The sequence below is a fragment of the Oculina patagonica genome, chromosome 5 (genome assembly GCF_052425735.1).
Source record: "Oculina patagonica isolate OP01 chromosome 5, crgOcupat, whole genome shotgun sequence".
In the NCBI taxonomy this organism is placed as follows: Eukaryota; Metazoa; Cnidaria; class Anthozoa; order Scleractinia; family Oculinidae; genus Oculina; species Oculina patagonica.
The window spans coordinates 17,844,550-17,857,871 of NC_135762.1; the positions used below are offsets into that span (position 1 = coordinate 17,844,550).

The 13,322-nt window shown below is 38.1% G+C and overlaps 1 protein-coding gene across 5 annotated transcripts in view; it reads right to left on the reverse strand.

Annotated features, from left to right (window-relative positions):
- Positions 1-1,165: 1,165 nt before the first annotated feature.
- LOC144653068 (VWFA and cache domain-containing protein 1-like) overlaps positions 1,166-13,322 on the reverse strand; it is a 49,816-nt gene continuing 37,659 nt past the window's right edge. For 4 of the 5 annotated variants that reach the window (XM_078512984.1, XM_078512983.1, XM_078512982.1 and 1 more), the window contains 11 exons: positions 11,029-11,185; positions 10,058-10,258; positions 9,701-9,760; positions 9,294-9,372; positions 8,902-8,998; positions 8,354-8,449; positions 6,675-6,825; positions 6,301-6,461; positions 5,521-5,662; positions 3,895-4,153; positions 1,166-1,727 (listed from right to left, as the gene is read on the reverse strand). In XM_078512984.1, the coding sequence (XP_078369110.1) occupies positions 1,336-1,727; positions 3,895-4,153; positions 5,521-5,662; positions 6,301-6,461; positions 6,675-6,825; positions 8,354-8,449; positions 8,902-8,998; positions 9,294-9,372; positions 9,701-9,760; positions 10,058-10,258; positions 11,029-11,185 (1,795 nt within the window). In that variant the 3' untranslated portion in view covers positions 1,166-1,335. The remainder of the gene's footprint in view (positions 1,728-3,894; positions 4,154-5,520; positions 5,663-6,300; positions 6,462-6,674; positions 6,826-8,353; positions 8,450-8,901; positions 8,999-9,293; positions 9,373-9,700; positions 9,761-10,057; positions 10,259-11,028; positions 11,186-13,322) is intronic. The other variant, XM_078512985.1, reaches the window with a different exon arrangement.

A 13,322-nucleotide genomic window follows, 5' to 3' on the forward strand; every position in this document is an offset into this window, starting at 1 on the left:
AGGAATGGAATGGGTACCGGTAGTTTCTTTGCCAAAGTTTATGAAGAACCCTGTAGTTAAAGGCTTACGAATTTCTTTTGGCTGCTCAGGCAGAGAGTATTAAGAACTTTTGAGAGAAGAAACGTTCCGGCTAAACTTGCATGGAACTTTTTAGGTGCTAAATTTAGGGGTTTGACGTCGTTAGTAGTTGGAAACTAAGAAAGAAACTCATCTCCTGGAATGGGTTATGAAATTACTCAACTTACTGGATAAACCTGCAGCCGGGGACCTGAAAGTGTACAGTATAGTCAAAAGTATAGAGTTAATATCAAGTGACTGCTATGTCAACACAGCTATAACAATGTCTTTTATTTTACAATCCGACAACAAGACTGAAATAATACTGACACGAGACATTTGCCAGCAGCCAATGTGATGTCAGCATGATACGGACAAGTTGACAGTCAGTTTAACTGAGAACTGCCTCCTATCCATGTTTATATGCTAGAGAATTGTAGTATGTCTCTTGTGGGACAATATCAGCTTTACATGGAAAACAATTACAGCTAATTACACTAAAATAAATAAATAAATCAAACGCAAACGAAATGAGGAAAGCAGTAATTATATAAGTTCAATCTCGCTTAGGGCTTTCCACAAATTGCTCGGCAACTTTGCGGCAACTTTGTGGCAACTTTTCATGTTTCGAGCAACTTTTTCCCCTTCGAACAACTTTTTTCCTCTCGAGCAACTTGTGTCATTTTGAGCAATTTCCAGACCGAAGATCTCCGAAGATTATCCGAGTGTTGTTCAAAGGCCATACGAACATTTTCGAAGATTTACGATGATTGACGAAGATTTTCGAGAAACGTCTGAAGACGTTGCAACTTTTGGCTCATTCTGCATTAAAACATTACAAAAACTTCTCAGCAAACATGACATCATCATTTTACAAATTTTCCCCTTGATATGTTATTTAGATACTTCTTTTGCTGTAAAATTGCATAAATTGCTTAGAAATCTTTTTTTGTTTTCAAATCTAACCCTCAAAGGGAAATTAGTATATATTAAATTAAAAGGAATTATCTTAATTAGAAGCAGAGTTTTGAATTTTTTTTGGAGCAACTTTCGAGCAACTTTTGTCATCAGAAGCAACTTTTTTGGATTTTTGAAGCAACTTTCTCGAGCAACTTGTGGAAACCCCTAATCTCGCCTAAGGAAACAAATGACTGGTAGTACTGGTCAAACTCGTGTATACGTACTAGGTTATAACAAATTCTGCGAGGAAGAGCAATTTCATTGATTTAATACTGCGTATGTTTGATATGTGCTATATATCACAGCACATAAAAAGGATTAAAACCACGCCCCTTCTGGAACAGCTTTTGGCGCTGGAATAGTGAGTTGTTTTGCTCTAGCCCAGGCCTCTCTCGGGGTGAGTTGAATTCTCGTTTGCCCGGGACTACAATAAGTTTGATTGACAGCTATGTTCATGTCCGCGTCAATTTCTGACAGGTCTGATATTTCAGACGGTAGGTCTTCATCAGGACCACCTTCAGGGAGCACTTTTCCTTTCTTTGTCCTTTGCCTTCTCCTTGTAAGCAATAAAAATAAAATACAGGGACATGAAGAGGCAGCAAGTAGAGAAGCTGTCACAACTACTCCTATCTCCACTGGAGTAAGACCTTGTTTAAGCTCCCTTTCCTTTTCAGTAGGAGACGTATAGCGGGACGTGGTTACACTCCACTCTAAAAAAGAAATAACATTCAATTATTTCCCCTTTTTATTTTAGCTTTTGTAATAAGGAGATAACAACTCTCTTCTCTACTTTAAAGCTTTAAAGTTTACTCTTGTTATGATTTTTCCTTTAGTTGAAACCATGAACCCTAACATTTCCGTCAATCGGCTTACGCAGAGTACAAAACAACTCGAATACTATATATATGATAATGCAAATGCGGCCTTACACTACTGAAGACCTGAAAAAAATTTTCAGGCTCTGAGCGGGAGTCGAACCCACGACCTTTGCGTTGCCAGTGCAATGCTCTACCACTGAGCAGGTCTTCAGTAGTGTAAGGCCGCATTTGCATTATCATATATATATTTCATTGCTACTGCTGGACACACATTCATTTATTTCACATATACTTGGGCCGAGTATCATGTCCACCATAAAGGGATTACCCATATACGACCGCTCTCATGTGGCTTTGATAGCTCAGTGGTAGAGCATTGCACTGGCAACGCAAAGGTCGTGGGTTCGACTCCCGCTCAGAGCCTGAAAATTTTTTTTTCAGGTCTTCAGTAGTGTAAGGCCGCATTTGCATTATCATATATATATTTCATTGCTACTGCTGGACACACATTCATTTAACTCGAATACTGTCAAGGACATTTTAAAAAGTTCTGACATCGCGTTACAACTAAGACTATTTGTCCGAAAGCTATTTTCTCGGTCGATCTCGGCGTGTTGAGACAAATGGCTTGTGCAGCCCCAGTCTTAAGGTGGCTCGTACCGGTTTTTCTTGCGTGGGAAGTCTGGTGACTAGCGCGCGCGTCACGCTTCATGCCCACGAGTCACGCGCGAGATTTGAAAAGAAAAACAAACATGGCGGCCGAGTGCGAGGTTGCTTTTCTTCATTTTAAGAAAGAAATTCCGCGTTCCACTGAAGTTTTTTCAACAAGAACATTTTAAGTCAACTTAATGTTCGACAGTCAAAATGTTTTCGGATCTCACTGCTCGAGTTACAAAAGCAAATTCGCATGTGCTACGATCGATCTTGTCGGAGATCGTGACTCAATTCCACTTTTTTCGTTTCAGCTTATTTGAGTTCGCTTTCAAACACATGATTATTCAGACAAAGAAATACTAAACAGTAAGACCTAAGAGGCACAACTGGCGCTAACTGAAACTGGCTAAATCCCATAAAATCCTGAGCGGAAAAGTTTCGCAGACAAAGCGAGGGGAAGTCCACGCGTGTTGCGCGCGTATGTGCCCGCAAAGATCAGCGGTAGTCAGAACTGAGCATGAGTAAATACCAAACTTTTAAAATCGAAATTTTAAAGTGCGCGGAAACGCGCGTGGGAATTATTGAGTTCGCGAAGGCTTTAGCAAGAAAACTAACCCGATGACCCCTATTTTTTATTGCCCTAATATTTTCCTTTTATGTAAAGGAAACGCCAGAAAAAATCTAAAAAAATTCTACGAAAGGAATTTTTAATTACTTACAAATTGCTCTTTTTTGCATTTGCAAAAAATCCGCTTCGTAGAATTTTTTTAAAATAATTATACAGTTTCTTTTTCATATGCTTAAAGTTATCACGAGAAAAAAAATGGGGGTCATCGAGTTAGTTTTCAAGATATAAGCACTGGAAACTGAAAAAGGGTCCAAAAAAATCATTGCCTACTGTTGCCATGGTAACCACTGATGACGTAATTTAATTATACAAAAATTTTGTTACGATCTTTAATTATTTTTTTGGCCATTTTCTTCCAAACGTCGCACAGTCAAAAACCTGAAAACTGGTACGAGCCACCTTAAGTTGTGTCCTGAACTGGGTGAGCTAGCACGAGCCTGCCAAAGCATCCTGTTTTCATCTTTTACTTTTTAGCAAGCCTTACGGAAATCTCTTTGGCTTTTATTTGATATTCAGTAAAATCCCGATATAACGAAGTTCCAACGCGAAGGACTGGGAAAATGTGCCCGTTATAATCGGGCTTTGTTATAACGTTGTACCTTTTTAGTTTTTTTTTTAAATTACATTTTAGTATTGTAGATGAGTTTAAACTTTGATAACTGAATGTCCAATTTAAGCGCGGCACCTCCTTTTCTTGAATATGGCCCTTTTTATCATAACTATCAGCAGAAAGCCAAAACGCGATGCAAAGGGTCATATTAGTCAAGGTCGTCTCACCTGTGGTACTGGTAGCATGCTCAGTGGTCGGCTGCGGTGTTGGCGGTGAAGATGAATATGGATGACACAGGTAATCAAACGCACCAAGAGCAAACATTTTTGTTACTGTAATTTTAGCTGTGGCAGCTTCTCCATTAACAAGAGGAACGTTGAGAAAGAATTGTCCCGATTTTACCGCTTGTTCAAGTCGTTCTTTCATTGTGTTGATTGGATACATGCTTATTTCACCCTCGTTGCTCAAAGAAAACTGTACAGATGTCTAGGATAGAAATAGTAATTTTAAGAGACAGAGCGAAGGAAATTAAATCATTGAACAAGAAGTTCCGCTATACCAGGATTTACACTTTACGGGCGCGAGGGCGCGAAATCTGGGCGTTAATGGCTTAATAATTGAAGACCCCCACTAAACATGCTTCAAAATCTCATGGAACAAAAATAAACCGTAAAAAAAAAAACAGGGAAACAATTGCAAATGCTTTAACAGGACATTCTTAGAAAATTGAAAAATCATTAGAAAACGAATGGAAAATCATTTTATCAGTAAAGATCTTGGTCCGAAAATACTCTAGGTTTTTATCAGTTTGATTGACAAATTGTTGTAAGGATGGCCAAGATAGGCCTCTTTTATACTAGAACTTCATGCTTAACTTGCCATAAGTCAGTTAGGGACCGGTCATTATTTATGTAGAGGGGGGAGGGAAAAAAAGAAGGGGGGGTCAAGGCTATTTCAGAGTGGCAAGAGGGGGGGGGGGCTAAAATTTTTTATAAAGAAGTTAAGGGGGGGATCAGCAGTTTGAGTTGGGTAAAACAGTTAAATAGAAGAGTGCAAACACTATAAGTGAAACAGTGAGATGCTAAATTGTACAATTTTATGTTATTTCTATTGTTTTCTTTTGTTTAAACTCCACTATTATGTACAACTTTAGTGATTTGTATTTTACAGAAATACTGTTTGCACTCTAAACTCCATTGTTATCTCAAATTTTAGTTTAATAAAGAATCCAGACCTGTCTGCTTTAACATCTGGTTTGACTGAAATGATTTCTTTTTACAAAATGATTATCACTGCAATAGCCCAAGAAGTAATAAAACATGATATAACAACAAGAAAGAAGTTCTTTTACAACTTTAGGAAAATCATTGGAAAATAATTATATTTTGCATGGTTATTACATATGTGTTCACCACGAGAGCATAATTTGTAAAAACTATCACTTTTCCAAAGTCAAGGAGTTAATAATTAGGTATGTTTACTATACACATAACTCATCCAAAATTTGCCCTATTGCTGGAAGAGTATCCATAGCAAAGAAGCCTTGGCTGACTAAGTGTTGATCCAGCCTTTGTGCATCAGAACAAGTGTGCAATTAAGATTGTATGTAACATGCATTTAATAATTACTTAAGGCATATAAAGGGAGATATGAGGTGAGGGGGGGGGGGGGGTCATCACGTAAATATTGAATAAAGAAGAGGGGGCACTTGCTACTTACACGGCCTGGAGGGGGGGCCTTACAGAAATTTTGATCCTTCCAACATATTTTTCCCTCCCCCCCCTCTCATAAATAATGACCGGTCCCTTACCAATATGGAAACTTCAAATGCACCTTAAAAAACACGGTTTTACCTCATTAACCTTTAAACGACGAGTTCTGCTGACTTGTGAATTGCCCAACAGTGTGATCAAAATTGAGTGCAGCTGGGCCTGTATGTTTGTACTCTGCGAGGACTGTGGCAGAGCCGGGTCCAAGGTGAGTGTAATATGGAGACTGCGGAGATTTGAACATATGTAATTCAATTAAGTAACAGTTGAAAGCTCCAGTGAAATGACTACATCGTACTTGTTTTCTATGACAAAAGGGGGCATTTTTGAAGTTCAATAATTAAAGAGACCACAAGAAATCGTTAAAAAATACCAAAATAAAAAAAATCCTAAATTCGCCCAATGTTGTTACCAAACTGTTCGACGTTGTATGGGAATATTTTTGAGAGAATTCTAAATTGCGCCAGTGTCTCAAGTCCATCTGCATTGTTTTGGAGCTTTGAATATGTTCACACAAATTTAGCGTCAGAACTGCATGATTCTATGACTGTCATGAAACCGATCGCCATGTTCACCTTCATCGAAAAGAATAACCACAGATCACACTAAGGAAATCATTGAATTTAGCCTTTAAATATTGTTCAAGCCGTGCGCTATCAGGAAGACTAAATATAAGAACCTTGACTTGCATACTGATTTCGCGTTCCTCTTGGTGCTTTATTAGTACACTAAACTGCTGTGTACCCTGCCTTCTAATCGCCGCAGCATTAACTTAAAGTCAAAGTAAAATGTTTATGTACAACCACATTTATAGAATTCGCCTCCAATGCTGACTTTTTTCTTCACTACGTTATCACAACTTACTCTGTAAACTGCTCAGGGCCCCTGGCAGTGTAAATCTCAGGTAATTCCGCAACAGGTCCAAGTACAATTTTACTTTCATTTACCAAGTGTTGTATATTTTCTTGCAAGCTCTTCAGATCACTGTTTGAGCTTGTTGCATACAATTTAAATACGATTCCATCCTGTTAAAAAATAGCCAGTAATGTTTCAGTTTAAAATATGAAACAATCTAAACGTAAAGTTCTTAGATAGTTAGATGTGTGTGCAGTATGACTATGTTTTAGGGGTCTATGTCAGTTGCAGGCTTAAATAAGTTTAAAACACTTTAACATCGCAACATGCATGGTCTCGATTTCTCTCTTCCGTAAATATTCCAAGTTAATTACTATACTTGCCTTCTGTAGCTGTAAAGTACCCAAGTTTAGCGCAGAGAGATTGGGAACAAGGTGTTGTAATCGTTGCTTGAACAAGGATTTGACAGTACTTTGTTGTATAGCAGATAAGTTCATGAAGTTTTGGCAAGGGAAGAGGACATGCATTGTCAAACTGAAAGGAAAAAAGAAATGGAAAAAATTCTGTTGGCTATATTGATTGTTCCATGCAATAATTTGTGAAAGAGGGACAAATTCATAATTTATTTTAGACAGAAGATATTATCGCAGCAAATGATCGTGATACACTCGTGACACTCGTGTAAATCCATTTTTAACCAAGTTAACAAAGAGAGACCTTTCCTCACGCCCATGCAGTTAAACGACATTACCTCTGACTGGACTCAGTAAATTGTATTGTTTAGAATATTTTCTATCCCACATAACGTTCGTACCCTACATGTAGCTATGGGAAGAAAACTACTCCTTGGCAACACCAGTGCTTTTACATTACTCTGGTTAATCGATAGGAGAATAAAAAGCTTTTATCTTTGATTTTGGTTAAAATTGCTGCTTTTAATTCTCATTTGACTTGATCCGTGCATTTCAGCAAGTGATATCAAAACAACCTCTGACCACAAAGAGGGTCCTGAAGGGGGGTTCTAAATCCCATTTCCCAGCCAAAATTTTGCCTAAATCCCATTTCCCAGCCCATTTTTTGCTCAAATCCCAGTCCCAGCAGTGAAAGTTTTGGTAAATCCCAGTGCATGAAAAATCAAGGCTCAAACGCACAATACGTGCAGTAACTGTGTTGGTTTAATTGTCCTAAATCCTGTTTTTATTTCTGCTAGTTGAAATCGGTGAATCCCTTTCGTTTTCTGAAATTTTCAACTCAACACATCCGTATTAACGTTTTCTCCAGTTCTTTGAGTGAGCAGTTCAGAGGAATGTCTTATTCACAATTTTCCGTGTGTGTTACTAGGTTAGTAGAGGAATTGCCGTCACGTTTCGTCCAATCTCGTACCTCGAGTCTTCGTTCCATACTGCGCAATCTTGACGACACGAGCGACTCTCAAAAGCTCCGTTGCAAGATTGATTTTGATTGGTTTTAAAAACAATAAAATGGCCGGAAGTAAACACAAAGAAAAATCGTTGAGTCATGGTTTTTAAAGCTAAGCATGCGCAATTCAACCGGAAGTCCGATATTTTTGGACTTCCAAATAGAACCTTCCAGACTCGCTCGTTTTCAGATCGCTGTTCAAAGGGAATGAAGACCCTGGTTACGAGGATGTGTTTCGCTCATATTGTTAACCCAACGCTAGTTTGAGCATGCTCAGTCATAGCTGTTCCGCTCAGTAACTAAATCACTGACAGGAAAATTGACCGCCACTTGAAAGACACTTGCGCGTGCAGGCGTTGGTTTTGTTTCAGAGTTTTCAACATTGTAACTATGCCTTGAGGAATATTATTGAGCCTGAAATATATGTTTTTTTCGTGTACTGACGTGCTTCCCATTCCCATTTTCTGGTTGTGAATCCCAGTCCCAGTGACCCAAATCCCATTTTCCCAGTAAAAACATATGCAAATCCCAGTAAAAATAGGCAAATCCCAGTTCCCATTTTACCCCTTCAGGACCCTCCACAAATAATCAATGGTTCCTCTTTCTTCATCACTGCTCATGACAGTATCGACTAGTTTGTTACCTTCGCCCTGTTCTGCATTCTGAGCTGCAGGATGGAATTTCTTTGTTAAAACACCAGTGGCAGCCTACAGTTCTTTCACATTCAGTTACGTTTCCTCTAGAAACAAACACAGAAGGAACTCCGTCAAGTGTTCACTGATCTTTTAGTTTAACGTTTTCAATAAAATTCCTCCAAACTTCAATTATTAGGCAACAGACAGGGCAATACTTATTTTTCAAATTGCTTTAATAGAGCGGTTTTTAACTGACTGTCGAAAGTAATCCGTACGTTTTTGGTTTTACATCACTACGCCATGTGATTGGTTTAAAAAAAACGCGCCACGTTCTCAACCAATTAGATGCAAACCCAAAACGAATGGTGGCTTGGCTGGTTTTGATTTTTCGAAACTAAAATGACCCTCAAATGAAAACCGCTTAAATAATTTTGAAATTATTTAAGTCGCTTGATTGAAATTGGAGTTTTTTAAGTCATTCTGTATTTAATGGCCAAGAAGTATTTATTGTCATATTGTGTTCAAATATCATAATGGGTTTACAACTGGCACTCACATTTTGAGGCAATCACGCGCACACATAGGTAAAGAGGCAAGTGCATCCTGCAACGCTATCTCTTCCTTTTCTGTGTCAAACAGCGGAGGAGCTGGTACTACAGATGGATCATGAGCAATGAAGTTAATTGTTTTGTTGCATTGTGGAAACAGCAAGTAGACCAAGTAAATTAAGACTTCCAAACGATCCTTAACAAAACCAAAGTTGCCATGGCCACGATTTTATTTGATTAAATTAATCAATAAGAATATAGCAGGGTATCAGGCACAGGGCCTTACAATTAGAGTTCCAGCCTAGATTTTTTTAAAGTTTTGCTACTCAAAAGCAATGTAAAAAATTAATTATTTGGTGAAGATGTCAATGGTGCACTCACAACTTAAAGATGTAATTACCAGGGCATGGTGATGACGTCCAAAGTCTTGTAACAGAATTATCACATTCATCATATGACATATGACATGAGCAAGGGCACTAAAAAAAATAAACTTACTGATTAGGAAAACATATCATCTACTTCTTATACTTAGAAACTGCCGAGCGTATTTTCAAATCGTTTATTAAAAAGGTCATTTCTTGGTGTTCGATCACGTAAAACAAAAGATTCGAAAGACGATATGCAATACCACCAAAACACATTCACTAACAAGTGTTTCCACAACGCGCCGTTTAAGAATGCTAATGTTATATAACTGGCGGTATACTCAAATGACATGCCCAACTCGAGCTTGAGTATTATAGAGAAAACAACTCTGTATAATATTCAATATAATGGAGTACAACGTTCGTTATCGAGACTAACCTGGCAGTTCAACTCGGCATTACTTGAACAAACATCGCAAGACTTCCCACAAAAACATCCCTGTAAGTAAACGAAATATTAATCGGTAGTTTGTAAGTATCCTTAAATTGTAATGTTCTGTTTCTCCTGTGTAGAAGATGCATTTACTGCAAGTTTCACTCGTTTCAACACCAACATTGAGTAAACAGATTATTGTTGACTTTCTTTTCGTTTTTTTCTCATATTGAATATTTTGTCAAATACTAACTGGCTTCCAAAGTCTATTTTTTATTTTTAAGATTCGCGGACTATTAAAACCATGATAATTCTGGGATTGTTCGTTGTCAGTAGTCCCTAGCTAACAATAACAGTACAAACCTCGTTGTGAGTGACAGGGCTATCAGTGCAGTTATGTACACTCCTGGATGGCACTCCCAGCAAGAAAAGAGATGTTCCTTGTACTGGGTTTATAGTGAACTGACGACAGGGATCCGAACTGTTTGAAGATGCACCATTGGAGTCCAAGAGTTCGTAAAACATTTCAACTTTGTGCTGCTGGTAATCATTGCACCAAGAAGCCTGCAAATCAATTCAAATTCACCACCACAACCGAATCAATTCAAATCAATTTTCTTATTTCGAAAACAGATTTTTTAGTTAGTTTTTAATAATAAGTTTTTTGATTGATAATTCGTTTCTTATATAATATATCGTAGGTTTTTTTATTGTATATCTTGCTTTTTGGTTTAATAATTGTGAATAGGAGAGCAACAGGTTTATTAGCTTGTGCTATCCTTTATAAATAAAGATGCTACTACTACTACTACCACATCATCCGCATAATGAGACGTTTTCGTACTATTTCAGAATGAAGCCAGGTGCATAAAGCTTGATGCACTCGCATGCTTATTCTCAAGCAAATGACAATTATTAAACCTTTTAAGACTTTGCAATAAGCCTCACTTTGAAAAGGATGTCTAAAAGGCAACTTGGCGATGGAGTGGGAAACACATCCTGCTGTAAACGATTCAGAATTATCGTTCAGAAGCACTGATACTGAAAGAGCGATTTTAATAATATATACTGTAAACTTTACTTCCAAGTTTTCAAGTAATTCTCGTGCTAAGCTAATAAAATTTGACAATTTAAATTCTCGTTAGGGTTAGCGCAACTAAACGTACACCACATGCTAGAGACCCTGTATGTGCCGATCTTGTCGTCTACGTAAATGAAAAGGCACTACCTTGTATAGATAGGTGCTTTTCGCCGATGTTTTTTTTTTAATGTAACACAATTTTGTAGCGTTTGCGAAAAAGCCCCCAATTTCCATTATTTTAGGGATATGATACCTGATAGTTGTTAACCTTAGCAGCCGTGTTACCACATCGTACCTTGAGAATCTTTTCCTTTTTGATTAATTTATTTGCCAGCCAAGGCATAACTTCTGTTAAATGCATCTTGTAAGTTTGTAAGAGAGTGGGACTTGAAAAGTTCAGCACGATGAACCTGCAAAGTCAGCGAAAATACGAGAATGAGAGATTTTTTACTTTTTTATCTCTATGACTGAAGCGTTCTAAAGCTAGACTAGGTCACTTGTTTAATTTTTAAAAAGTTTTGTTTTTAACTGAGCTGCTTTGTTTTGGTTTTTACTAAATTTTGTAGTGGCTTCACAGGGAGCCCAGGCTCACGCTTTGACAACTTGGTCAAAATGGCGGCGTGAAAATTATAAGGATTTGTATGAAACTTTAGAGGAAAAAATGTTATCGTACGAAAATATAATAAACCGCTAGTAAAGCTCACATTTCACATCATATGTTGTCTATGTGACGTTTCTAAACTGTTCTAAAGCATTTAACCCTATTTAACCGATATTTTTAATTTTAGTTTACTCTTACCTAAATATATGCAAGGGTGAACACTTCCGACGCTAGATAAACACCACTGTTCGACAAAAATGAGCCAAAACTTGCTTTTAATTTGGTCCACTCACTCCAAAAACTCGCATGGGCATAGTTCGAAGACCATTCTTTAACTGCTGCAAATTTTTGATTCGCCTGCCTCTCTTCGTGATTTAAGGATACGGGAAAAATAACCATGTTCTGCAAACTTTTAGCTTTCTCCAACACCTTGAACCAGAGAGAGTGGACGCATTTTTAATTAGCCTTGCCTTTCACGTGCAGCCTCACGCTATGATTGGGCGATGGTTGTCAGGTCGACGATACTTTTTTTCCCGTAGGGGAGGGAGGCAAACGAGACCGTCGAGGGTGCTCTGCCTTACTCATGTACACTGGCCTGAGCTCCCACAGGTTGATTTTGCCTCACGTACGAATCTAGACTCACTGGTGTAACGTGACCATGGCGGAATTTTGCAAAACCTTGCATATTAATATTATGACCGCACACAAATTTAAAGCACAGACACGCGACAAAGCAAAAATGCTGCTAAAATCTCAGTAGTTGCAAAAAGTTATGCGAAGAGCCTTCGGATGTAATAGCTAATGCTAGTACCATGCAGGTTGGTGTTCAGCTGAGAACAGACAAGAAACGTAGCAAGATTCAAAACGCATTTGTCGACTACATTCTTAATTCATTCTCCACAATTTATGCGAGAACTTAAAAAGTAATCGCATTTACATTAAAATGAAAACACGTTCACCAATACTGTATTCTATGTTCAATTTCTAAAATATTTCGCTTAAACATTTACGATAATAATAGTAGTTTACGCTAACCTTTTGACTTTTTATTACATAAGCGGACACTTTGATCGAACGCCCTGAGCTATTGCCCTTTGCTTTGTTACATTGTTGATGATGTTGCTGTAGTCGCGTGTTATTTTGTGAAGTGTGACGAATTAAATTCACAAGGGATTTACAAAATTCACTCGCGGTACACCTGTGAGTCTAGAATTTTTTTGTGAGGCAAAATCACCCTGTGGGAGCTCAGGCCAGTGTACAGGCAGAGCACCCTCGACGGTCTCGTTTGCCTCCCTCCCCTACGGGAAAAAAAGTATCGTCGCCCTGACAACTGTCGCCCAATCATAGCGTGAGGCTGCACGTGAAAGGCAAGGCTAATTAAAAATGCGTCCACTCTCTCTGGTTCAAGGTGTTGGAGAAAGCTAAAAGTTTGCAGAACATGGTTATATTTCTCGTATTCTTAAATCGCGAAGAGAGGCAGGCGAATCAAAAATTTGCTGCAGTAAAAGAATGGTCTTCGAACTATGCCCATGCGAGGTTTTGAAGAAAGTGGATCAAATTAAAAGCAAGTTCTGGCTCATTTTTGTCGAACAGTGGTGTTTATCTAGCGTCGGAAGTGTTCACCCTTGCATATATTTAGGTATGAGTAAACTAAAATTAAAAATATCGGTTAAATAGGGTTTAAATGCTTTAAAACAGTCAAGAAACGTCACATAGACAACATATAATGTTAAATGTGAACTTTACTAGCGGTTTATTATATTTTCGTACGATAACATTTTTTCCCCTAAAGTTTCATACAAATCCTTATAATTTTCACGCCGCCATTTTGACCGAGTTGTCAGAGCGTGAGCCTGGGCTCCCTGTGGTGGCTTCAGTCCACCTTCATCAGAGTCTCACTTGGTCAAGTTAGTGCATTGTAGTTAGTGCATTGATTGTGCTATAAA